We start from the raw sequence: 26,799 nt of genomic DNA on the forward strand, positions 1-26,799 counted from the left end.
GCCGATCAGCACGTACAAACATTTATTTCGAAATTTCCATTCTAACCGTTATGAAGAATTACATCATCAAAGCACTTCATGGCAGTGAAAATAGCTCTTACCCCTCTGACTCATCCGATACTCCATTAAAGCTGCAAAATGTGCAATCTGCTTGAAAAATAGGTTGCTTTTTATTCAGTTTCCCATGAAAAGTCAAAATTCAATAACAAAAAAAAAAAAAGGAAAGAAACCCAGCTTATAGGGACTCTACATCTGCTCCTCTCCCCCTTCCCCCAAAAATAACTTACAAAGATAGTTTAAAGTTTTAAATGAGTTTAAAACCAAGTGCATCTTTTTTATTATTTTTTTTTTCCATAATAATCTTAAAATTCTAAAAACCCATAATTTACTTTCTCGGAAAAAAGGCAGCGAGCCGTTGCTTCTTGATTGGAAGAATGTGTATTTCGGGCGAGTTCATTTTCTTTAGCTTTACGCTCCTGTTCTTTACAGGTTTCCTAAGCGCCTCGGCGTTGTCCCGGGGCTCAGGCTGGCTCTTCACGTCGTAGCACTGCAGCACCGAGTCCTGGGGCATGTCCCTTTTGAAGGAAAAGTTTTTGGTGGACACTCCCGACAGGCCCTTGATCTTGCCGCAGAAGATGGTGGGCACGGCGTCCTTGACGGAGACGATGACTTTGGCTGTCTGCGAGGTGCTGACGATCTCGATGTTGTTGCCGCCGGCCTTGGGCTCGCAGGCCGCTCGCCCCGCCGGCTCCACCAGCCACTTCTGTGGCGGCCGCAGGAGCTCGCCCGGCCCGGGCCCCACCACCCTCGCCTCCGCCTTGCCCGCGGCCTCCGGCGCTTTGGAGGGGGCGAAGGGGGCGGCTGGCGGGGCCGGGGGGCTGCCCTCGACTGCAGGGCTGGTGCCGGCCGCCTCCCCTTGGGGCCCCCCCGGCTTGCGGCAGGAGGCGAGGGACAGGTCCAGCGCCCCGTCCTCAGGGGACGGTGGCGGTAGGGCGGCCTCGCTAGCGCGTGGCACGGGCGGCCCTTTCATGGAGAGGTCCAGCGCCTCGTTCTCGCTGCCCATCTTGATGACGGTGTGGCGGCTCAGCTGGGAGAAGTCCCGCTGGTGGACGAGGTCGAAGGGCTTCGTCTCCTCCTTCTCCAGGGGGGTCTGGGTACCCTTGCAGGGCTGCGGGGTGAAGAGCGGGGGCTTGGGCGGGTCGGGGGCCACCTTGGACTCGGCGCCGTGGGGCACGGGGATGGGGACGGGGATGGGGATGGGCACAGGCACGGGCAGGGGCACGATGACGGGGTAGGGCACCAGCAGTGTGGCGGGGGGCACCAGCGGGGAGAGGGGTGAGCTGAAGGCCTGGGGCGGGAGGGCGGCGTAGTCAGGGGGTGGCTGGCAGGGGGCTGAGCCCAGGGCGCCCTGCCCCGAAGGGAAGAGGTCCTGCAGGACGGCAGCGAAGCCCGGTGTCTGAAAGACGGGCGGCAGCACGGGCTCCTGGCCTGGGCCAGAGGGCTTGGGGTCCAGGAGCTGCGGCTGGCCGACGGGGGCTGAGGAGCCCGGGAAGAGGCCGCCGTGCAGGGGGCTGGCGGGGCAGGCGGCGCCGGGGGGCAGCACCAGGGGCGAGTTGAGGTGCTGGAAGACGTGCTGCTCCAGGAGGACGGGCAGCGGGACGGGGCCCTGCGTGGTCATGACGTAGGGGGTGGCGTTGCCAGCCGGCATCTGCGGGGCGGCGCTGCCGGCCACCTGCAGGTGGATGGGCAGGACGACGGGGCTGTCCCCCAGGCAGATGGGCTGCAGCACGGTGGCCGCCACCTTCAGCGCCACCCCGCTCTGCGACTCGGCCGGCGGCGTCAGGATGGAGGGCGCGGGGACGGTCACCAGCGGGGACAGGGCCTTCTTCATCAGGTCGGCCGAGTTGATGTTCCAGGCCTCGGCCGTGATCAGCTGGGCCACCCCGTTCTCCAGCTTGTTGTTGGCCATGGCCGCCGGCGGGCTGGTGACGTCCATGGGCAGGTTCGGGGTCTCCTTGTACAGCTCCTCCATGTCGCAGGGCTTCGGGGCTCCGCGGGCGCCGTGCTCACATCGCCATCAGCGGGACCCGCCGCGGCTCGGGGCTGCCAGGGGCACCGGCACCAACATAGCTTGGCCTGCGAGGCAGAAACACAGTTTAGGCACTGCATAAATCTCCTCCTTAACATAATATTTGCGACTGCCTTGGAAGAGCCTGTGGCCAAAGGAAGGCCATTAAACGTTTCCACACATCAGGGTAAGGGCTATACAACGCACTACAGTAACGTGTACATAGGTGCTGTGTATACAGATGTCCCTGAGTGCTGTGCCAAGAGTTTTGAGGAACTTTATTTAGCTGTAAACACAGCTAATTTAAAAGGACTCCAGGGCTGACAACAGTCAAGAACCCACCCCTCCTGCAGGCAGGCTAACCCAAGGGCTCAGGCGCTGCGTTTCACAGCTTTAAACAAAGCTTCACGTAATGACAGCGTACGGCAGAGCCCAGAGACAGCGCGTTGCTTTAGCTCAGCAAAAGCACAAAAACAAACATTTCTAAAAATACACAGCTCAGAAATGTTCCGCCGTGGGCAGAGGGTCCTCGGTTCCCCTGCCGGAGCCGTCCCTTGCTCGTCCTGCAGGGATTTACCAGCACGCGTCAGGCCATCGGTGCGGCACCTCCGACAGGTCACGAAGCAGCCCGGCCATGCTCCCCCCCGACAGGAAGAAGCCCAGAGCAAAACCCAGCCAAACCCCGGCACTTGCCCCACTCCACACAGACGGTTGCTCGAACCAGACACCTGGTTCAATAAAAGACAGCGGGGATAAAAATCAAAACGACTTCAAATCTACTTTGCCAGCCCACGCCTTCATCTAAACAAAGCAAATGTCAATGAAAATAAAAGGGCAGAGATCATTCCTATTCGTGATGGCAGGGAAATTTGCAGCCTATTTCCTAAAAAGATGAACACCCTGTCCCCCCCGCCCCTCCAAAAAATAAAAACAAAAAAACACCAAATTAATAATGGTGCTGTGCATTCATTTATCTAGAAGGGTAAATAATTTACGCCTGCAGACTTTGCCTGGAGGACCGCCACGCTGCCTGTGCCACTCCTGAAGTGAGCAGCGCATCCTGCGGTAATAATCACCATGGAAACTTGTCCATTTTTAACTCTGTTACCATGGGGAAGCACCAAAAGCACCCCAAATTTACATTTTTCACCTGCACACAACTGCATCCTGCTACCCAAGAGCGAACTGCACGCTGTCACCACCGCACTGACTGGGCCCCGGGCTCTTCCCCGCATCCTTCGGTCGCATTTGCTGCTCGGGCAAGACGAGACGGAGGGCAGCGTGACACTGAAATGGGCGTGAGGAGCCCGGGCCTTGGGATATATCTCTGTCCGAACACACACGAATAGCTCCACTGGCTTTGCTGCTCGCATAAATCACTCGCTCGCGTAGATGGCTGCAGGAGCAGCAGCGGAACCTGCAAGCGAAACAGGGACAGACAAAAAACCCAAGCCCACGAACAAAGGCTAAAGCACGGCCAAGGCAGGGGAGCGGGAAATCTCAGCGTCTCTCCCGAGACCTGTAAATCCCCGGGCTTGGCAGCACGATGCCACGGCGAGCGCGAGACTCCAGCAACGTCGGGAGTTAATAGCCGGGGCTGGTTGAGCAAAATTCTGATAATTTATCATCACGCACATCTGATTTTTTTAAAAGGATTTTTAAAAGTAAACAGATGAGTCATTCATTTTCCCCTGCTGCTGCTGGCTTAGGGAGAATAATTCATGATTTTTCTCATCTCATGAAATGTTCTGAAGAAAATATTCACAAGTACAGGGCTGAGGTTTTTTGTTTGTTTCCTTTTTCAGCGTTGGCTGAAACAGACTGCAGGCAGGCAGAGATTCCCAAGCACAGAAAGGCAGGAGAAAAATAAAATCGCTTATTCAGAAAGTGACAAGTAGTGGTACCAGAAAAAAAAATCAGGCCGGTCTTGTTTGGAAAAATAAAGAGCTAACGCTTCTAAAAATGAAGACAATGAGGAGACGGCTCAGCAGATTCAAGTTGAAGAAATAAACACTGTTGGTTTTGTTAATGAATTAAAAAGCCATTTCATACTTCTGCTACAACCTCTTTCTTCGGAAGAACCATTGACAAACCCTTCAGGCTGCGCAGCTTACAAGAGAACCTCTGCTCCTCTCGGCTCTGCGGCACGGACGAGCGTTTTGCAGATTACGCTGGCTATTTCTGATTTCTCTGTTTGTTTGCAAAGCGTGAGATCTCTGTGTTTTCACAGAAAACGAATGAGCTGGTGGGGACAGGAAATGACCTTCTATTCCCCTGGCAAAGCCGTTTAACATTGAGAAATAGAAAAATTAAGATGAAAATTATGCTGCGTAAGAGCCTTGAGGGATTAGCATGCTGTACAGACCCACGGAGAGAGAGACAGATAACCGCAGAGGGTGAAAGTATAAAACATAATAAAATCCCCCACTGCCGCTTTAAAAAGCACTAGGGCAGAGGAAATATCTAGAGGAGGGAAAGAAGAGCTCATCTATCACCATCAGACACCTTGAAGAGATGCCTGCTTTCCCTTGTTGCTTTTTTTTTTTTTTTTTTAACTTTAAGGCATGGCCAAATGTTGTTCTCCAAAAACATTGGAGCTGTGGGGCTGAGAGACAGTCTGAAGCTGCCCAGCGAGCTGCCCTCTGGCTCCTGGGCTCCCTCTTTACATGATGCGTGTCGAGCACAGGGCACAAAAACACACGCCAACGTGGAGAGGACTCCAACTGATCTGCGTTTTCCAACCTTGGTATTAACAGAGAGAGCTGTACCACACTCCCCCTTTAATATTAACCAACCTGAAGCATGTGCTGCTTTTTTTCTTTGACGACTGCTGCTTCGCCACGCGTGAAATATTAACAGTTACCCAGTTTTTAAAACTTAGTTTCATGTACCTAATAAATGCAAAGGGAGGTAATACAATGCAGTGAAATTGCCTTAAGTTTCCTCTGTCTACCCCACCTCAGTGTCGGAAAATCAATTAATTTCCCCTGCCCTACTTATCTATTTAATATTTAATTTGCTGTTTGTTTTAATTGAAAATAAGCTTACAACTCTGAAAAGAAAGCTATTGCAAATATCTGGGGTTTTCCCACCGGGGTGCTGATAAGAGTTAAGTTCATGGCACTAGGCAATGATGTGTGGAACTCTACAGGAAATGATATGTTAGCTATACAGAAATGCCATTAAAAGGGCGGCGATAACTCTGGCATGTTTTTTTTATCCCCTGCTGATGGCCGTGCTGCAAACTTTTCTCAGGGCTGTTGTGTGGGACCGCAGCACTCCACACTGCGGATGCAACGCATGCGGTGGTCCTGGTGCTCCAGCGTAGCCCAGTTCCATCTCTTGACCTAATGGAACAGCTTGGGGAGAAACGTACAGACAGATTTGGACTTCAATGCTTTGCCAAAATTCACTGCTTGCTGTCACCGATCCTCCTGCCAGAGGCCCTGTCCTCAACGTTGACCTTCAGGAGCACGGCGCCAGCTTCTGCGAGCCCCAGTCCCACACCACTGTGCCACCACGTGCCCCGGTGCACCCAAAGACCACTCACCCAGCCTGCTTGTTTTTAGCTTTTGTAGGTGAGACTTGGGTCGTATAAGGACCCCGAGCTGGACCTGCCTGTCCTCAGCAGCCTCAGCAGCCAAAGCCCATCCCCTCCCTCTGCATCCATCCACGGTGAATAAGCAAGGGGGCAACCAGGGCACGTACTGACAGAGCAGGGACCTATAAATCATCTTGCATCCCACGACTTTTGTTTTGCATCGCTGCAGCCCTACAGGAGCAAAGGCTTCCCATTGTTACGAAGGCAGCCGACAGCACGCTAACACATCCTCACCTTTCACTGCTGGTGTCGCCGTGTTGTCTGGGTGCAGAGGCACCAGGAGAGCTGGTGGTCACCCTCTTGGAGAGGAGGAGACCCCTGCAGGGTGTCTGTTAAGACAACCAGCCAGCCCTTCGTCCTCCTGCCGGCTGACAGACAGACCCCAGATGTCACCTCCAGAAAGGGGCTCGATGTGTGATGCCCACAGCCTTTGCTCCCCACGCCTCTGTGCTGGCCCCTTACTTCTTGTGGGGGGCAGTGAGCTGGGCGCTGTCGAGGAGGAGCTGAAATAAAAGCATCTCATCAGACAACGCCAGGAGACGCCTGAGGAGCAAGGAGGATGTGAGGCGGCTAACGCAACAGGTACTCTTTTATTCCCCCAGCACCACCGCTGCGTGATGGATCCCCCCAGGACACAAGGCTGTTTGTGTCACGGCTCCCATCCAGGCTGCTCAGCCCTGGGGGGGCCGGGGGGAAAGGAAATCATTACGGCAGCACAGAATGGCCTGTAATGGATGGCGCCGCGACAAGGCGCACGCACCGCTTAGGCACGAAGCGAGGCCAACTGCACTGCTGTTGTCAATGGCCTGTAGTTCGCAATCTGCTCTGGGGAGGAGAGAACTCACTTTCTGCTCATTTTAAAACAAATCAGGCCAATTGAAAAAAAAAAAATCCTGTCACAGACCTGAAACCGGTGCCTTCACTCCCAAGGGCAACGTACACGAGACAGACAGTAAGTGCTGGGGGATGAACGGAGCGTTGGCCTGACAAATACCAACCTGTAGTGAAATTTTATACCCAACTGCAAGGCCTCGCAAAAAAACCTCCCTTCACAGCCAAAACTGTGGTGTGCCCAAAGCACAATGGGGATGGCACACTGCTGCACTGCCGGGGGCATTCTCCCTCCCCCTGCTCCAGGCTGGATGTTCTGATAACCACGTATAACTCTGTGCTGAAGGTCTCCCACTCTCGGTATGACCACCACTGACACAGTGTACAGGACTGTGTACAGACCAGCTCCATGAAAGCACGGCTGTTCTGAAATTATTTGAGGCTGACCTTGCTATTCCCAACTGCTCAAGTCTCTCACATCCACCGCACATCCCAGTCCCTTCTACCTCTAGGCTGTCATGGAGGGAAGGACCTCGCAACAAGTTTCTGAGAAGAAAACCTTTCCAGATGTGGTTTATTTCCCCCTGTTAGCCTACTACAGAAACGCCCTGACAGCAGCAGCTCGCTCAGCCTGCAGCAAGCCCAACCCACCCTCAGACAGCGCGCGGCAATCTGATGCATTAAACCTGACACGCGAAGGACAAATATAAATTTGCCAGCCGTAATTACTGCTGCGTCACGTGCCGCCGAGGCCAGTGACATCCCTTCGACCTCGCAGGCTCTTGCGGCTTCCACGCTCCCCGTTTCTGTCCAGAGAAGGGCTGCGGGAGCATCCCTGTGCAGCAGCTCCCCCTTCACGCCGCCGCCATGCGTTCCCTGGGGTCCAGGACATCGGTGGCTGCGGTGCCACGCTGGGGCGGGCGCCTCAGTGCCCCTCACGCTGCCAGCTCCCGAGGAGCCAGGCGGGAGGGATGCGTGCTCCCAGCGGATGCTCGCTGCCGGGAGGTCCTGCCCTGTGTCTCCCCAGCCTCCTGGCGCCGTCATGCACCTTTGGCTGCTCCCCCAGCACCCTGCAGGGGTGGTGAGACAGCAGCAGCCTCAAAAATTGTAAATTAAAAGTGAAAAACTGGATGGGACAGCGCTGGCACCAGAGCTCCCGAGGTTCACCACACCTTGGCCCGCACGGTGCCTACACACGTGCTGCGCCCACGTGTTTGCTTTTGGAGCGAGACCGCAGGGAGAACGGAGGCTCGTGCTGGCATTAAGAGGCTTCTTAGGCTTGCAAAGTGAACTGTGTGATTTTCCTATGGGAAAAAATATTTTAAACAATTTTTCCTGACATTAAATATCCCATTTAACTGATTATTTGGTATCGTTTTAAATCAAAACATTGTATTTGCCAGCAAAGCAAAGAAAAATGAGCTGTTTTGAGAGCACAGAGCTAAACAAAACAAACAAGAGAGCCGTTACTTTACGGTAAATTTTAGAAAACATGCATTCTGCTTTCCCAGCAATCGACACCCCAGTGATAACAGGAGGGAAAGGATACCAATTACATGTAATTGCCCGTCCTGCTTCCCCCAAAACCCACAACAAACAGCACTCAGCCTGATAAAATATTTGCTCCTTTCCCAGTCAAGAGCTTTATTAAACAGTCCTCAAAGCATTGCAGCTCTTGCAAAGGATTTCAGAGTTTGATGTCAGTTAAACAACTTCAAAGCCTCATTAGCTCCTCGGCAGAGGATTGTTCCCCGCTCAGAAACCCTCGGCTCGCTACTTTGTCCTGACGCAGTTCCCCGATCCCAGGCTCAGAAGCTTTTCTTGCGTTCACCTGATCTTTCCCATTACCCCAAGGAGAACTGGCATTGTGAAGGCTGCCCTCGTTGCCTGTCCCTTCTGGATGAGTGGCCGTGTCACTCCCGGCTAAACGTGATGGGGACCCCCATGTGGACCAGTCACCCTGTCTCAGCCAACCAGGTCAAGTCAAAATCCATTTTTAAGCTGCTATGGTACTTCTGCAGGTGAAACACCTGACCCTGGCCCCATTGCACCACGATGTTTCAACATCTTCAGGTGCCTCCTGACCAGCGATGCCCACCAGAGCACCCCTCCATGGGTCCAGCAGCTCAGAAGGAAGGGAGGTGCCACCAGCACCATGGGCACCCCGTCCACCCCAGCACCTCCATGTGCCTGTTCCTCCTCTCTGGACCTTCTCGAGGCCACAAGGAGGAATGAGCAGAAGGCAGTTTGTGACTGCAGTTTGATACCATGGGTGTTGAAACTGTTAATACTGACACATGGGTAACTCACCTCACATCAACTGAAAGCCAGACTTTCACATGACCTCTCACTGCCCCAACACACAGCCTGCCTTCAAGAAATAAAGAACCAGAAGAAAAGCAACGCCAGGTAAAAATCGAACCCTCCAGCACACTGACCCGTATTGGTGACGTACAAATGTTCCTGCCTCGGACCACAGGTAAGAAGTTGCCCATGGCTGACTGCAGGTACTCGTGCCACCCAGCTGCCACAAAATGGCAACTCCTCCTCCCACCTGTGGCTTTGACAGATATCAGCAGCAGGGATATCGTCGTGCTCTATAGGAAAGCACAAGCAGCACAGTCTCAGGCCCTGCACGACAGAAAAACAGGACCAAGAAATTCCCTGAATCCAGGCCCAAATGAGAAGACCTAGCACAGGGAACCCAACACGGAGCCATCAGCTTCTCTCCTCCTGTGGGCAGGGTCTCACTCAGGGGCATGGTCAGGTTCCAAGGTGTATGAGTACCGGGGTGCTGTTTGGGGAGCAAAAGGGTAGATTCTTCCCTTCTGCTGTGCAGAATGTGGTTATTTAATGCTTCATCCTTCCCCACTGACTCGAGTAACCCAATGCTCCTTCAGCTTGCCAGTTCAAGCTTTGTATTCCTAGCTCCAGATTCACTGGACTCTCCCTCTCACCGACCCCTTCACCAACCCCAGCATTTCATCGGCATCATGCCGGCACTGATCCTCAAGCAGAAAGCACAGCTACGTCAGATTTCAAACTTGCCCTGTTCTTGTGCCACTCTATCTAAAACTACATGGATGGAAAAACTTACAGGAAAAAAATAGCCCCTTATTTTCTTCCTTGCAAGAATTTGTGAGCAGCCACAGGCATTTTGTTTAAAAGACAGAATAAAACAGGATTCCTGCGATGTGAGGAAAGAGGCACCGTTCCCTCTCCCTTTCACACCCATTTACACGCTGCCTTTCACCCCGGCGGCTGCACTGAGCCTTTCCTGGTCTTACGTGGAGAGGTGGAGAGATGACCTGTTCCCTCGGTCCTGCCATCATGCGTGAGATGCCAGCCCTCTGAATGCAAGACAACACCGGCATGAGATGCCATCCTACACCGTGGATGTGTGCAATGAGAAGACCTCACTGATTTTCAGCAGGTTTTCACCGGCTGGACTACAGCAGCATGGCTCCAGGTAGGCACACGCCCCACTGGCTGCTCCTTGCAGCTGTGCTCCCCCAGCTTTCCTCTTCATCCCTTCCCATCGAGGTCTAAAAGTAAATATTATTTCCCTGACACTAGGAACCCGCCAACGCAAACCTATTTTGCAGATGTGCATTGCAAGAGGAAACAAGATCGGTACTGCCCATGCTTTTCCATCAAACCTTCGGAGAGCGCATCCATCATGATGAAGGCGTCACAGCAAATTTTGTGATTACCGCTTCCCCACCTCACTGACGGCCGTCTGGAAGCAGGATGGGAGCGCGCTGCCATGGGGCATCGCAGCCCCTGACATATTTACTGCAGCATTCGTCACCAGCCCTTCCCATCGCGGCGCGCGCTGCTACATGTGCCGAAAAACTCACGGGAACGGTGGGACACAGAGCGGCAATTACATCTTTCCCAGATGAGACTGCTGCATTAATGGATCAGTGCAATCCATCATCATTGACTGTAAGTCCTCTGGGAGCGTCGCCGGACCACTCCGATGGCCTGGCTGGGAGCTGTGGCATTCAGCCGTGCCGCTCAGCCTTGGGAGGCAGCACAGAGACGCTCAGAGGGACAGGGATGGCTCAGCACACCGGTGCAGCTCTGGAGCAAATTGTTTTGCTGTCAGTCTTCATCCTGCAGGCCACCTTGGAGCCTGCTGAGGTGATGCTGCGCCACAAAGGAACACATCCTCACGGGCCCTTCCTCTGGGGATGCCAAGCAAACCACACACAAAATAGGAGTCTCCATGGCCAAACCGTGCCCCAGCTCATTGTGTCTCCCTGGGTCTGGTGTGCTGGGAGCAGCTGTGGGGCTGGTCAGCCCCCCTGAAGCCTGACTGGGGGGTGGCTGCCAGTGAGAGGTACCGCTGCCACCCTGGGGTCTTCTGCGCTGGGATTAAGGTTGGAAAATCAATGGGTGCTACTGGTGATTCATCTGACCTTAGCAGTTTTATCACGTAATGCTAGCCAGAGGAAGTAGGAGAGCATGCTGCTACCAAAAATTAATTAGAAGTGGGGGGAAATCTCCAAAGAAGTCAACCAGTGGGACGTACATCCAGTAAAGCCTACCTCTCCTTACAGTGATTAAAGCTGAACTTCCGTACCAACAACTACAGCAGTTAGTCATAAGTTCTTTTCTTTCCCTGGCTTCCTTTCTGTATTTGCAGCTTTCAACAGCCTGGATCTACCTATGAGGAATCAAAAAAAAAAAAAGAAGAAACTGCTCAAAACCCAAGCCATTGAGCACCCACTGAATACAGGGGGCAGCATCCTCATCTACTGCAAACCATCCCCGGATCAGGATGCGGTCCCTGGTCTGGGTTGAGCCCCTCACCATCACCCAGCTGCGGGTACTGGGATGGTGGCAGCCTGGGTTCCCCCGGCCCGCTCAGAGCAGTGTGATGGGGCGTCGGACCCTGCTGTTTAGGTTTGACTGTCTAAACAGACACTGAGTGATTAGGTCCCGTTGCATCTTTTGAGCTAATTAAAGGTTGTTTATTATCCGATTGTCCCCGATAGCATATATTTCTTCCTTGTGTAAACACAGCTGACTCTGTGGTCTAAAAATTCATTAAAAACAAAAAAAAAAAAAAGTGAATGTCCGCATTTGGGCAAGTTATAGGGTGCAAGAGACGCCCCCCAACCCTCCCCGCCAGCACCCGGCGACCAGCAGGGCTTGTGTGGCCGGCTGTTGGGCCGTGGCACCGGCAGCTGTCCTAGTGCCGCCTCCATTCCCTGATCTGGCAGAAAACACACAAAATGAACACCTAAAACCGCTGGTAGCATCCTGTCACTCAATGTTGAACCACAATTTTTGGGGCCTTGGAAAGGGTTTGCTCAAACCTAGGCAAACGAGGCGCTTTGGCAATGTCCATGTCTTGATCCATTCAACGGAGGAGTCTTGATGTCCATGTCTTGATACAGTCAATGGAGAAGTCTTGATGTCCACATCTTGATACAGTCAATGGAGACGTCTTCATGTCCATGTCTTGACCCATGTCTGTCAATGGAGTCTCCCCCAGGCTATGCCTTTGGGCGGGCGGTGAGCTTGGCTGGGCTGAATCCCAACCCTGACACCAAAACACCACCAGCGCTGTGAGCTCGGGCACTGAGAAGCAAAGCAGTGCATCCTCTTCGTGGTTACCTGTGTTCGTGGCTCTGTGTGGCTGCTGTAGGATGTGTTCGTACATACACAATGAGCCCCTTTTTTCCAAAAGGCCTCTGTTAGGCTGCAAAAGGACGGATGCAGAAGGAAAAAGTCATTTTTTCGTGGGCCTCTTTGTAACTTTCAAACATCTGACGCCAAACCAAGTACCGCTTTTTTTTTTTTTCCTGCAGATTTGTGCATGTAATTTAGAAGAATTAAATTAGTCTATGAATCTACTTTTAATGATTTGAAGCTGCGTGCCGCCCTTGTAAATTTATAGAATTATTTTAGATTTCTCTCCCTCCACATTACAAAGGCAACACAGTGTAGTTTCAGTAGCTGAATTTTTAAATGTGTTTATCTGGGTCACTGCTACTTACAGCATAAGAAGATTTAGTGAATCCAGTTTAGCATCAGTCTAGTGCAAAGGAAAAAAAAATCTTTAATTAAAACCAAAAGAATTATGGTGTTTGGTGGGTAAAAATCTGAACATTATCAAATAAAAGTCTTTTGACCAAGCCAAGAGGAAAACAGACCTGCTTACAATTTAATTCCAAGGGGGCTAGGACTTTGGTGTGTTTTTTTTTTTGGCTCACCAGAAATGATTTTGTTTAATTGGCAATTTCAGGTATAGAAAAAAGAACTGAGAGCATTAGAACATTAGGATGAAATTTTCTCCAACGGCATCATTTAAAATCAGGAACGTGGTTGCTGGTGGTCCACTTGCCATTCAGGGAGCAGGGCTGCCTGCGTGCCCGACTGCTGGAGAGGTGGCATTTCTTGGCCATGCAGTGGTCAGGACAGAAGGTGGGCGAGAAGGAAGCCTGTTTTGATGTCTACTCTCAAACCCATCTATCAGGACAGAAATAATCAAGCAGGTAATGTTCAGAAGGCAGGAGAGGCACCTAACATAGCTCTTCCAGCAGTCCTAGCTTGGCCTTTCATGCGTATTGTCTTGGAAAACGCCCGAAGAAACCAAGACGTTGTTTAGGAAAGGAGAAGCTCCCATTCTCACAGGAAATGCGGTAGGAGGCTGAAAGGTCACAGTGAGAAGAAAGCCTGAAAATATCCCTGTGACGCGAGAACAACATCCCCCAGCACCACGCTGCCCGGCGGGTGACACGGATGTGACTCAGGAGACGAGCACGCCTCGGAGATTCGCAGATGGTCTGTGGCGGTGGGGGGACAACGGCAAGCGGAAAGCATCCGCTCTGCATCCTCCAGCCTCTGCTGGAGCCCTTCGGTGCCCCCCTGGAGGTGGCCCACAGCTTCCAGGGGAGAAGCTGAACCGCTGTCCCGCAGGGCATCAGTGTCGCGGACACATGAGGCTGCAGAAGCCGCACCGCTGAGATCTGCAGCCGGTTGCTCCCCAGCTCCGAGCAGCGGCAGCACGGGGAAGAAAGGGGCGAGCGTGTTGTTGGTAGTTTGACCCTGTTATCGATTTGATGCTAACAGGAGTGCAGGAAATAACTAAGTACAAAGTATTTCCCGTGTCAAAACCAGGGAGGAAGGATGATGGATTTTCTTCAGATTATTAGCGGGAAGAAAAGCCATAAATTCTCTCCCCCCTCCCCCCCCCCAATTTATTTTCTTCCAGCCATGGTGGATTCTTTTTTCCTCCCGTTCCCCAAATCTGTTTGTGGCAGATGGCACCCCAGTCCCTCGCTGCATTGGGTGACGTACAGCTTCACCCCCTGGCACTCCTGCCCGATGACAAGAGCCATCTCCTGGCACTTTGGTCCTGCTGAAGCAGCGGTCACCTTACCGTCGGTGGGGCAGCCACAGACCAAGGCACTGAGTGAGGGAAAGGCTCAGTGTCTGGCCCTTAGAGATGATTTATCACACTGGTTTTAGAGATTTATCACTTCCTCTACCTTCCTCCATACGCACAGTGAAGAAAATCTGTTTTAAACATGCGACAGGCACAGCTTCCTTTGGAGAGTAAATTTGGGGGGTAAAACAAAGAAAAAACAAGAGCTATTTTTAAGCCAGGGATGGCAACCATGCTGACCAGCGAGCACAAGTGTCTGCACACAACTGTTGTTCAGCACATTCACAAGGTCAGGTTGCCACATCATCCTTCAGATGATCTGAAATCACTTGCACCCCTTTCCTTGCAAATATGGCTGGAAAAAAAAAGGATTGCATACAGGCTTGGGATTCTTGCAGGTAAGTATGACCAGCTCCTTCTCCTCAGCCACCTCAGAAGTCTGCTGCTGATCCTGAGGGAAAAATGCATTGAGCCCTACCATTAGGTCCCACAGGTTGTGAAGCTCTACCTCCAGTTTGGTGGGACTTCTGTGGAACAGCTTCGGAGAGGCGTACTGGATGGGCTCCAGGAGCGCAGCCACCTCAGTGAGCAGCCAGGACACCCGGCCCACGGGGTCAGGAGCACGTCCCAGAACAGTGAAGCAAGGGGCAGAAAGAGAGGGGAGGGGGATAAGACGAAGAGCTCCTGACATCTGCATCGCAGAACTGCAAGGACCTCTGGGTTGTCTCCAGATCAAAGGACCACTTGATAGCAGTCACCAAACACCACCACTCATCTCATCCTTCACACATCCTCCCAGGAGAGCCCACTCTGTTGATGTTCCTCATGATTTATCCCCAGGAGTGGCTGCAGTAGAAGGAAGTGGGAGCACATGGAGACCTGCTACCCACAGTGAGACCAGGAGGACCCAGCTCTGGGGACACACGGTGCCTGCTGCAAAGAGTGAGATGGTGCAGGGCCCAATTGAGGGACCTCCGGGCACGAAAGCGTCCAAGAAAAACTTGTGTGACTGCTGTAGGGAAGATGCGGAGGGGAACTGAGGAGAAAAACAACAACAACAAAAAAAAAAACTAGAGCTGCTGACACAAGGGATAAGATGCACGAAGCTGTAAAGAACACCTGAAACAGAGGGGATGGAAATTTGAGTTTACTGGGGAAGATACAGAGGGACTGAAAATAAAGGGCCGCTGATTGATGCAATGCCCTTAGCTTGCAGAACCAAGCCTCACTGTGAGATGTCTACTGCCCTTCTACAACAGCTGCCGAAGATGGGTGAAAAATACCTCTGGCCACAACCGAGGCAGTGATGTATTGCCATAACTTTGAAAGTTGGAGAAGAATTGCGGAGTCTTGGCCGCACTGCAAAAAGGCAGGTCAGGCAAACAAACAGGCTTCCTTGGGCAGACCCACGCGCTCCTCCACAGCCCTTCCTGGGCTCCCCAAGGTCTGGGTGTGAAGGTCTGAAGGAAGTGGTCGGACAGTGGCAGCAAGCATCTACCTGGAGTCCCAGGGCACCTCCAGAGCACGATTTGTAGAACTGTTGTCAGCTAAAATAACAGGAGACAAGGTTGTGCTGACTGAAAATATATCAAGGGCAATGTTTAAGGCTCCTGAAAAAAATATGCTTTCTGTCTGTAGTCACTCCCACATAAAATCCCCTTGGATTTTGTCTATTAGAAAAAGAGAATATTGAACTAGAGTCGTTCTTATGCCACAAAGTACCTTGAGATGACTGAAAACCAACTTTAAATGCATGGTGTCACTTACTAAGCCATTCAAAATTTCTTATCATTGCCCTGAAGCCAGAAATTCTCGTGGCCTGCATAAATCCACTTTGTGTGTCAAATTCTCAAATCAGCAAAACAGCAAAAATGGTTAGAAAATGTGTTACACTCAACCTGTAAACACCAAGGAGAATGTCCCACGCTTTACAGCAAAGGGTTATTATGTTTTAGCAAAAAGCCTCCAACCTTAGAAATAAAGTAACTCAATAAAATGGAAGCTGAAAAACATCAACATATATTCTAAGGCCAAAATTAACAAGAACCTGAAAAAGCCAAAGGAGAATCAATACAGGTTTTCGGTTTTATTACTTTGATTAAATAACGTTCTTTGGGTAGCGTGGCTTGCTCAGTGCAACCGTAGAAATTGGATTGGCAAATACTGTACTGTGATTTATGGATTGAAAGGTTGTCTGATTTCATTGGGCTGGTAAATACAGCAGTGCAAACACCTTCCCTGGACAAACTATTTCTAAACTGCTATATCAATATTCAGATCATCAAAATTGATGTTTGCCTTCAACAGGAACAGTATGTATGTGCACGTGCACACCCACACACATATTCTCTGGACTGCAGGAATGCACGTTGCAGGAAATGCTGCTCTATCCCAAATCAAGACCTCTACATTTGCAAGGTGGTTAGTCCTTTATGTCGGATGCCTTTCTGCCGATTGTACGTGCCCCTCTCACTAAAATAAATTCTCACAGAAATACTCCGCAGCAGTTCAGTTCAACCACCCGTTATTCCAGATCTACAACGGTTTCTTCACATTCAGTTTACCAGGACATAAATGATGGATAATTGCTGAAGCCCTAAAAAATTCTGTCCAACACTTAGGTAAACTCTGTATTTTTTTTAGCAGAGCAAGGTAAATAATTTTTTAATCTGAATTTTACTTTTCACTCACAGCTTCAGAGGCTTTGCAACAGAAGCACAGGCAGGCAGGAAAGCACAAGATGCCAGCCGGTACCAGCAAAGGGGAGCGAGGCAGAAATGAGGAGGCAGCATGGCCAAAGAAGGAGAAGGACCTCTCTCCTCCCAGACCCCTGCTGCAAGGTGGAGCCTGCTGTCCCTGCTGACCCCTCGCAGGCCTGGTGTGGTGACCCCCTCCTGGCTTCCCCAAAAGTACCGCTGGTCCCCGTGGGTGCATTCGTGGAGAAGAGGTTGGGAAGGCATTAGGGAGATTGCAAAAGAAGCTCCAAGGACAAGCACCCATGCTCTACAGCATACAGGAAAAAACCTTGGCACGCTTCTAGCTATGATAAATAAAGCAGGCCACATCCCGGTTTCTGAAAAACGCTGCAGGAGCTCACGGGGTGAGCCTTTACCTTGTCCTCCTCGATCATTGTCATCGCAAACAACAACTGGCTCTTATCAGCGGAGACGTCTCTGCTGGGAACAAGTGACTTCAGGACACAGCGTCCTTCCCCGGTCCCTTGAACCCTCCAGACAATTCACAGCGCTGTCACTGCTACATGCGGCCTTCTCGCACACACAGTTCTTTCCTCTAAATTTAGAATTTTGATTTTTAAATAAATGTCCTCTAAGGTTCTTGCGAGACCTTGATGAATGGCCGTTTTATTGATGCTCTGGTTCACTCTTCAAAATACTTGCGGGCTATAGGATAAGTAGCGTTTGCTTTTATCCCTTCTTTGGGAGGTAACATTTTGGTAACTTGCATTACCCAGATGAAAATTTATTGGTTAGCACTGGGGAAAGCAGATCCTTTACCAAATTAGCCTTTGACCCAGTTAGTCTTTCTTAAACAAGCAATGATTTAAAAAATCCTCAGTGGATAAGAGATGCTTGCAGTCCCGGTATCGACTTGCACAAATGTTAAAAGGTGTAAGGATAACAAAACTACATCATCTATATTTTACAGCAGAAAGACCAGGGATGAAAAACTACCGAAAACTTCCCTAATGAAATGTCAAAGCCAACTAGCTTCACTAAAGCTAATCCGCAAATCTTGATGACAGTGCAGATTACCCAGCCTGCTAAACTGGCAAGCATCCAAGGCAGCTCATCTCCCGGGGATTACACCTCCATTTAGGGCTGCCGTAGTTTGAATTATTTGGAAGAACCCTGGAGGAAACAAGTTTCAGCTCATGTCATCCATCTGGGGGGCCTGCAGTGCACTACCGCGTCCTAAAACATCACGCAATGACAGCACGTATGGGCACACAAGGGCAGAGCCCCAGATACCGGCAGTACTGTGTGATGGCCAGCCACCGACACGTCAGCGAGCTGTCGACAGATGCTGCAATATAAACCTCCTCAGGACCTTATGGTTTGGGGAAGAAATCCCTTCTTCTTCATCCACCCCGTCCTCGTGCCCGGTTCTGAGACCCGCTCAAGATGAAGGATATTTTCTCTCTCGCGGAGGCTATCTATAGACGATCCTTTTTATAATTCTCTGTTGTGCAGCTCCCGAGTGTCAGGCCCAGCACATCACAACATTTTATTGTAATTTCACGTTGTTTACTTTTGCGAGGCAGGATCTTGGCAGAGATGAGCGTTTCCTCCAGGGACGAAGAACATGGGGGCGGGAGGGGGGAGAAGGACGGAGGGATGGAAGGAAGCACTTTAACACAGACTTCCCCATTGTCTGTGTTAATAGGGACACTGGCCGAAACACAAAGGAGAAGGTAGCCAAACAGACCTTTGATCCTGGCTGAGTCCTCAGGCGAGCATCCTGCACCCACTGATCCTCCGCCTCGCTCCCAGCCCGGCCTTTCCTCCTCCTTACAGCTCTCCCTGTGCAGCGCGGCCATCGCAGCTCCCCCAGGGTGGAGGAGGAGGAGGAGGAGGAGGAGAAGGAGGAGGAGAAGGAGGAGGAGGAGGAGGAAGAAGAGGAGGAGATGGAGGAGGAGGAGAGCTTCTCGCGCTTGTCTGACGGAGACACACAGCAGCACCAGTGACTCCAGAAGCACAGGTTCTGCACCGCACGGTTTCCAGGGAGATTTGACTCATCACGCTCCAGTGTTTGGGTTGGCAGCACTGAAGCTAATGGCAGTATCTACAAGCTCTAGGTGGGGGGAATAGGGCGTCTGCGCTCCGAGGTGCTACGCTCGCGTCTCGCGCATTTCCCTGCTTTCGGAGCCGCTCTCCCCGGGGACTGCTGAAGCTGTGGTCCTCTGAGGAGAAGGCGGCTGCAGCTCCCCGCCGGGCACAGCAGACCTCCCCTCCTTCGGCAGCAGCTTTTTTGCTCCCTCTCCAGCTTTGTTTAGGTAAAGAAAGTGGTTCGCAAAGACCCTTGCACAAACTCATCCCAGCAGCAGTTGACTTGCTGCGTAAAATGATTCACCGATGTTTAAAAATCACGCAAACAGGAGCCCCCTCTGATTTTATTACCGACTTTCCACAAAGGCACTGACGCTGACTATCGCTAATGCTATGTCTGGCATTAGCTGCCTGTGAGTATCTCTCAGCAATAACAACTGATAGCAAAGCCCGGAGCCTACACATCACTCTCCTATTTGTACATAAATTCCCTCTAAAAGGATTTCAGCATCCTCACACTGACTCTACCCGAGCATTTGGGCTCTTAAAGTCAAGGCAGCCAGACAGCACGGTGCCACACAACTACAAACAACACAGGACGATTTTTTATTACAATACACTGCACTCTTATTTCTAAAAGCACAGGCAGTAATATGCGGCGTGTAAAAATATACATTCATCATAGAGAGGTTAGATACTAATTCCTGCAGCTTAATTTTTTCTTAAGGGCCCCGGCCCATTTTTCAATTAAGGCAGGATACTATTATTAATCATAAGAAACTGCTGGTGTGTAAAATTGTTTCCTTTCTAGCTAGCATTGCCTGAGAAACGTCAGACACGACGCCTCCAAGTTATCCCAAGGTGGTGGCAATGCGGGAGCTGTCGCACCTTTTGCAGCAAGGATCACCTTTTGCAGCTCACTGGGCGATGAGCAGCTCATGCAGTTGTCTCCTCTGCAGCTCAACTTTTGGCCGTCGCCCGGAAAACTTTCGGCATCGCTCCCCATTTGCGTGGCCCCACAGCTCACCTCCTCCCTCCCTGGTTCCTCTTAATCCCCCGTCCTGTAAACAGCATCCTCCTTAATTTTTCCCACAGTGACCAATCTCCCCCAGCTGCAGAACCCTCCTTCTGTTTCCCCCCACACGATCAACTCATCAACGCTCTTCCTGGTTATCTGTAGCCTTGTGCCATTAGTTTTCTGACATCACCAAATACTTCCTTATCTGAAGTTGCTTATGTATTATATATATACATATGAAAGGCTATCTTCCATCACCTTATTAACTGCTGAACAAGAGTAAACAGTGTAAAGAGAAAAGGCAAGACACGGGGACCGTCTTGTGGGATGCCCCACCCCGCGATTATTCCCTCTTGGCAAACGCTGACAACCGGAGCACTTCACTCCGCAGCCTGCGGAGGCGCATCAAATAAATAGAAATTGTGAATTTCAGCCAAAAAATCCTTTCTGACACAAGTCGCTCCTATTCATATGACTGGTCTCATTAAGATCTGAACTGGAAAAAGCTGCAGGACAGAGCCTGTGTATGTGCCTTTGCCGAAATGTTCAGCAGTGTTTTTCTTTGTGAAGAGGCAAACCAACCCTGCGCTGCCAAAGCAATAAACACAGCACGATTAATGGTCAGCAACGCACCGGATACTGCTTACAACAGGGCTATAGTTAGTAACTACTTACTGACACTAATTGTTACGAACAGCTGAGTTACCAGAGAGATTTTCATATTAAATATACATATATATATATAAATACCGCTTTGTACAAATCCAAAGTCTGTGAGGCTAAAGCTGATGGGCTAGCTTTGTTGAGCATCTCAAGAATCAAATTAGCTGCAATCAAATTCATGGCACAACTCAGGGTTCATTTCATTACTATCAGAAAATTCAATCTCTGAAATCTTACAATATTAAGCTAAAGCAATGATCTTTCTGTTAAAGTTCTTTCTTTTTTCCATTTTAAGGTGAGAAAAAGCTAGCAGGCCCTGAGAAGGTGGGGGTGGGGACTCCTGATGGATCCTACTGAAAGCTTGGCAAACATTCAATCGATTACTCTTATATAAGGAATAAAAAATAAGCAGCCTTTCAAGCACATACTAAAATACGTTTTGCAGCATAAATCCTACCTCTTGTAACTCTTTCTACAACATGCCCTTTCTTACAAATAATAAGTACATACACACGTGCACATATATATGCATATGCATCCTTAAATTGAAAATACAAATCCCAAATACAAATAGGGAGCTATTTAAATCTACTCATTGCTGCAGTAACGAATCATCGTATTTCTGTGTCATACTGTACGTGGGAGAGTCAGAAGTTCAAGCAAAATGCCCACATTTATGCAACATTTTAATGAATCTGCCTTTTTGGTTCATTTTACAATAAACACTCTTTAACCTTACTGCAAGACCTAGATGGAGAATACTCACTGCAAGCTCAGCCTCCTTTTTATTCCTTTTCTTCAAGGTTTCCAGCAAGTCTCTCGGCAGGAGTCAAGTGTGGTTTTAATAAGGCAGATGAGGCAGGGTTTCTCAACTGCTTTTGATAGAGGTGAGGTGGTCAGCTCTTTATTGACTTTCTGCAGTACTGCAGCTACGTACTGTACAGACAATCCTGCTTTATGAGCATGCACCAGACAGGAAATGGGCCTGGAAATTTCCAGTCGGTGTTGTTTGATGCACTGTTTGAAAAGCTGCACGATGTGCATATAAAGGAAATGAAGGAGAGCCTTTGCTGTTGTTGTTGCTAACCCATCGCACTGCAGGCACTAAGTGTAGCCAGCAATGCCTGGGCAGGAGCCATTTTAAGAATTAGCATGTTTCACCAAAAGAAAGAAAAATGTTGATTGTTTTGTGCATGCAAGAAAGTACTGCGTATCTAAGATCCTTTTATAAGGAAAAACAACATGGGAGGTAACTAGCTGCTGAACAATTTTACAGTCCCTTTCCTACATAATCAGCCACGGTAGTATACATTGTACGCAGGGCACAACTGCACTCACTGACAGACACGCATCTTCACAAGGGGATGTGAAAAAAAGGAAGTAATCACAGGCCGGTATCGTGTACTATTAAGGTTTTATTGACACCAGCACGGAGCAACCGCATCACTAATTAATGGATACTCACAAGCTGCACACATCCTTCCAATGGACTGGCGACAAAAGCACGTAGTGCTCTTTGCCCTCATACATACATTACTTTGGCTGTTTACCCTCTTGCCTTTTCTTTTGGTCTTCTGCATATCCCTTGTCCCTCACCTCCTCACACACAGTAGGCAGGTAGGTTTCTCAAGCGGGGAAATGCACCTTCACGTCCCCCGCCACAAACCTCCCACGTAAGGTCAAGCAAGCTGGGTTTGTAGGCAGACATGGCCTGGAGTACACAGACACAAGGTCTGGAAAAATCCCCCCCGAGGTGTCTTCACATATCTAGATGTGAAAATAATTTTTAAAATCCGACCTGACATCTCTCTGTGCCTCTTCTTGCTCTCTGCCAAGGGGGATAATATTCCTCTGCCTCCGGGGAGCGCGGTGACGGTGAGTAGATCAAAGATGGCAAGAAGGTGCAGGCACTTTGGTGATGGCAGATGCACAAAAAGCTGGCACAGACTACAGAAATACGGCACACACGTACCCACGTGCTGGCTGCATGGCCGAGCACCAGCTCGTACCTCTGGAAACACTGGGTGCAGGACTATTAGTGCCAAATAGCAGATGGGTATGCATTGCCCCACCTCCAGCCGAAGACCTGCACCAGGGTATCAAGAGCTGCAAGGTATTTATCATGGTTTTCATTTCTTTCAGTTAACTGCAGAGCCCTTGGGGATGCTGAGAGTAAAGCTACACACACACACACACAGGGATTCAAAACCCTTCAGCTCCAGCCTTACAGCTATTGTGCTGCTATCAGTGCATATGTCCCTATTTCATAAAAGATACAGTAATGCTTAAATGCTACTGACTTCAGTAGGACATAAGGATCTGCTTAACTTTCATTAGGTGCTTAAGTGTCTTTTCTCAATAGATTCGCCTTCCTCCACAAGAACTTCAATGCATGCTAGCCATTTGTTTTATAGTCACCTGGATAGTATGTATGTCTTTCCTTTCCAAGTACAGCTACTCACACAGGAGGGTATTATTTGTTACATATGTACAGAAGATAAGATAGAAACTGCAGAAAGCTGTATTTTTTTTTTTTTTTTTAGTTAGCCTTTGGAAGAATTAGGACCACAGCACGGCTGAGGCTGGCAGGGCCCTCTGGGCTCACCTGCTCCAAGCCCTGCCCAGACAGGGACACCCAGCAGGCTGCCCGGGGCCAGGTCCAGGCGGCTTTTGGAGATTTCGAAGGAGGAGACCCCACAGCTCTCTGGGCAGCCTGTGACAGGGCTCTGCCACCTGCACATGGGCAACAGACAAGGACAAGAACATTGACAATGACAGGCAGATGATTTAGCTGCACACTGCTCCCAAATTTTTGCCTACTGAATAAATTATCAGTGGGCAGCTATAGCATAGTCCTTAAGGGAAGGTGATGAAATGCCAATAACCCATAGCAATGAACGCTTTCATCCTGCGTTCTGCATTTATATTTAAAATGCAGCTACAGGGAACAGGCATCGTGTGAAATAACCGATGACAGGCTCTCACAACACACACACTGCTTTAATTCTGTGCTGAATTAGGAAGCTAAATCCAAGCTAAATGCCCACCTCCTCGCCGGAACGCCTGCCTTGAGCGGACCTGGTCTCTGCTGTTGTTCAGCTGATCTGTGCTTGCTCCCAGCCTCCCCACCTGCAGTTCCCCAAAGCGTGTTCTCATTGCAGTTTGGCTCGTTTTTTCCAAATGAGATGCTGTTACACTGTGAATCTCATGAATTTTCTTTGCTGAGAGGAATTAGCACTTCACCCCAGCCCTCTGACTGGGGAGAAGCGGGGGGCTGGCCTGGGCCTGCTGCTGGGCCGTGCTCTGGGCCTGCTCCCCATGGGCACGAGATGCTCACCGTTTCTGGAGAGACACACGAAAGGCACTAATTTCACCACATTTACACGCAGGCTTCACTCTCTAAAGCTTAGCTCGAGCAGCCCAAACTACTAATGATTTAATTTTTAAGGCCTTTTTTCCAACACTTATTTAAAATACTCCAAGAGAAGCAGCAGACCGGCATTGTCTCTAGGTCTTTGCTGGTGGTGAAGCAGATTATTCCTATCATGTTCTGCAGGGGTGCTGTCAAATGGTGTTCCAGGCTATGGGCCAAAACCTACCCCCAGCCCATGTGCTCCCTTCCCACTGGCACCAGTGATATCTCCACCAAGGACTGACAGTAGTAAATGGGCAGAGATGTGCTGGCTGCTCCAACTGCACGATCTATGTGCTGAATAATTCATTTTAAACTGTTGCACAGATGTCAAAATGTTATTGCTGATTTCTAGCCAGCAGGATGGGTGCTGCTTCTCCCCATGTGAGTGTGTCACTCCCAGTAACACTAGAGACAAGCTGGGGGATGTCTCAGCAAGACAGCAAATCCTGGGGTGCAAACTCCATATGCCCATGAATGTAAAATTAAATTCCCAAATGCTCATCACAGGCCACCTTTTGCTCTCCTCATTAGAATTTTGCTGTGGACATGCTCACCCATTCCCTTTTAAAAATTCAGAGAATTAAGTTAAAACATTCTGTAGTTACACACGTACATGGTGTCCAACAACCATCTCAACCCATGGGATTTTCTATAGGGTCCCACAGAAAGCCTCTAAGAACAAACAACGTAAGCGTCACAGCCAAATTTGGATAGCAAACAAAAACTAAAACAGAACAATCCAACCCAATCCAACCCACCCCACCCCAACCTGTCTAAACGTGAATAAGTAGATCTATCCTCCAAAGTCTGTTGGCATGGTCATGGCAAGAGTGTCCCATGGTAGAAGTCAAACATCTCCCTCCTCTCCAAAAGAAAGAAAGAGAGAAAATGAGCTTTCCTGTGTTTCCCCTTTCACTAAATCCAGAGCAGCCAGTCCAACCCAGACCACTCAGGGCCCAGGTCACCCACCCAGCCAGCCCAGGGGGCTGCAGCTGCTGGTGGCCAGTAGCACCTCCAGGAGTGATGTGGGGCTGCTCCATGCATGGCCTTGGGTGGCCCCTGAGCCTAACAGAAGAGCTGGAAGGAAAATGGGAATGACACAGGAGAGCCATAGGTTGTGAACTGAGGTCAGAGATCGGGATCTCTGACATGAGCCAAAATAGCAAACAGACCCCCTGCCAGCACAGGCGCACCTCTGCAAGGGATGCGTCAACTAAAAAGTGAGATTTTCCATGCCTGTGGTCGTGCTTTTTCATGTCAGCTGGTCTGTGTGGAAGCAGACCTAGGTTTAATGAGTTCTAATTTGTTTTAAATCCATAGGTTTCTTTTTAATAATTAACAGTCCCCATCGTTCAGCAAAGCCATTCCTTACCCCTGACTACTTGCTATTAGGAATGAATTTACAGTGAAATATTGTTAAAAGGTGGAAAGCAAGTGACATAATTCAAGTTTTAATTAAAAAATATATATATATCACACAAAGCGAGAGCACTAGGAGGAATCATAATTGAATAAGCAACAAAAAAAAAGACCCAACGCGTACTCCTCCCAATTACCCATTTTATTCTTTTTATGCTATTTGAATTCTTGTAATTGGTTTCCCTTACTGGATGCCCTGTGCCCAGGATGTATATAACATTTTCTCTCTGCAATTCCAGGAACTACAGAACGCGTCCACATCATTACAGCGAGCATTACACATGCTCACACACTGGGGTCCAGGAACTACAATTAACACATTAAGAAATAATAACTGCCAAGGGAGCAAGGGAAGATAAACAGCATGTAGCTGATGTAGCAAGAATTCGGGTTGGAAAAGGGCTGTCTCTTGGGTAACAGGCAAGAGAGAAATCGAAGTACTGTTCAGCACTGCCCCACCATTAAGCTAAGAAATCCTGAAAACCGGTTGAACAACAGCTTATACGTTCATTTCTTGAAGTCCAATTTCACTAAAAGTGTTGCTGGCTTCAAACTGTATTTTGAAGGAAACTGAAGGCTTGTATTTACAAAGAAATAATAATTGTGTCCAAACTGAAAGTTTAAACAGGATAGGGTTGTTGCTAGTTGAAAAATAGTCCTGAAGTGCTATGGGACTGTTGTTGGGTTTTTGTTCTGTTTGTTAATAGAAGCCAGAAATACGTGATGCCAGGCTTTTTTTTTCCTCTTGCTTGTTGGAAGTCACTTTGAGTATTTTATTTTTTTTTTGGTAAGAAATTGAAAACCATTCCAAGTATTATTAAGGAAAAAAAAAAAAAAAAGATTCCAGGTTCTTTTATTTACAGCTTCCAGTCCGAAAATGTTCTGTGCGAGCAACCCTGTAGGAGCCATGTAAGAAAGACCACGAGAGCACACCCACCACGGGATGGTACACTTTCACCACGGTAACAAGCAGAAGCCATGGACCACGCTGGTCCTTTTGGATGTTAGTCCTGAGTTTTGCTATTGCTTTCATCCGGACCAACAAAGGCCTTGGTACTTTATTTTTTTGCAGAGATTGAAAGCCAATGGAAATGATGGCACAACCAGGGCTCAGAGATGACTTTGTCTCACCTTTCTCCACCCAAACACAACCAAAACAGTGCCGTGACAACCCCTTTCCTAAATTTACTCACCTCCCTGTGGGAAGGGGAGGCAGGACAGGCACAAATACAGGGCCATGCCAAAACCCACCTTTTGGGGGGAGAACAGCAGCTCCCCCTCAAGCCTGTTACCCATTTGGTGGTGTGGGTGAGCGTTGTGTGAAAGGCGTGATCCCCCGTGCTGCCCTGAAGCATCTCTCATCAGTCAAATAAGACATTTCAGCAAATAACATGGCACTTTGTAAAAACATAATTGTTTTTATTTTCCAATTTTCCATGTTTTGTGTAGAGTGCTGCTGTGTTCAAGTGAACTGAATAAAAGCATAAACAGTAAGCACCATCTGGAGAACATTCTTCCAGCATGCTGAGAAATAGCAGCCGCCTGTGCTCTACCTGCTATAAATAAATGTCATTAAAAAATGTCCAAAAATTTGC

At 49.5% G+C, this 26,799-nt stretch overlaps 1 protein-coding gene across 1 annotated transcript; it reads right to left on the reverse strand.

Moving 5' to 3' along the window:
• RAI2 (retinoic acid induced 2) lies at nt 1-22,261 on the reverse strand. The gene is made up of 2 exons (XM_035324426.1): nt 22,169-22,261; nt 1-2,136 (listed from the first exon to the last, which is right to left on the reverse strand). Exon 2 carries the CDS (start codon nt 2,030-2,032, stop codon nt 386-388), a length of 1,647 nt encoding a protein of 548 aa, XP_035180317.1. The 5' UTR covers nt 2,033-2,136; nt 22,169-22,261; the 3' UTR covers nt 1-385.
• Between the last annotated feature and the right edge of the window lie 4,538 nt (nt 22,262-26,799).

This window comes from Oxyura jamaicensis, chromosome 1, assembly GCF_011077185.1.
Source record: "Oxyura jamaicensis isolate SHBP4307 breed ruddy duck chromosome 1, BPBGC_Ojam_1.0, whole genome shotgun sequence".
Lineage (NCBI taxonomy): Eukaryota > Metazoa > Chordata > Aves > Anseriformes > Anatidae > Oxyura > Oxyura jamaicensis.

Bases quoted from the DNA above. Each gene is read 5' to 3' on its own strand.
- RAI2 (XM_035324426.1), bottom strand. From the start codon at position 2,032: ATGGAGGAGCTGTACAAGGAGACCCCGAACCTGCCCATGGACGTCACC.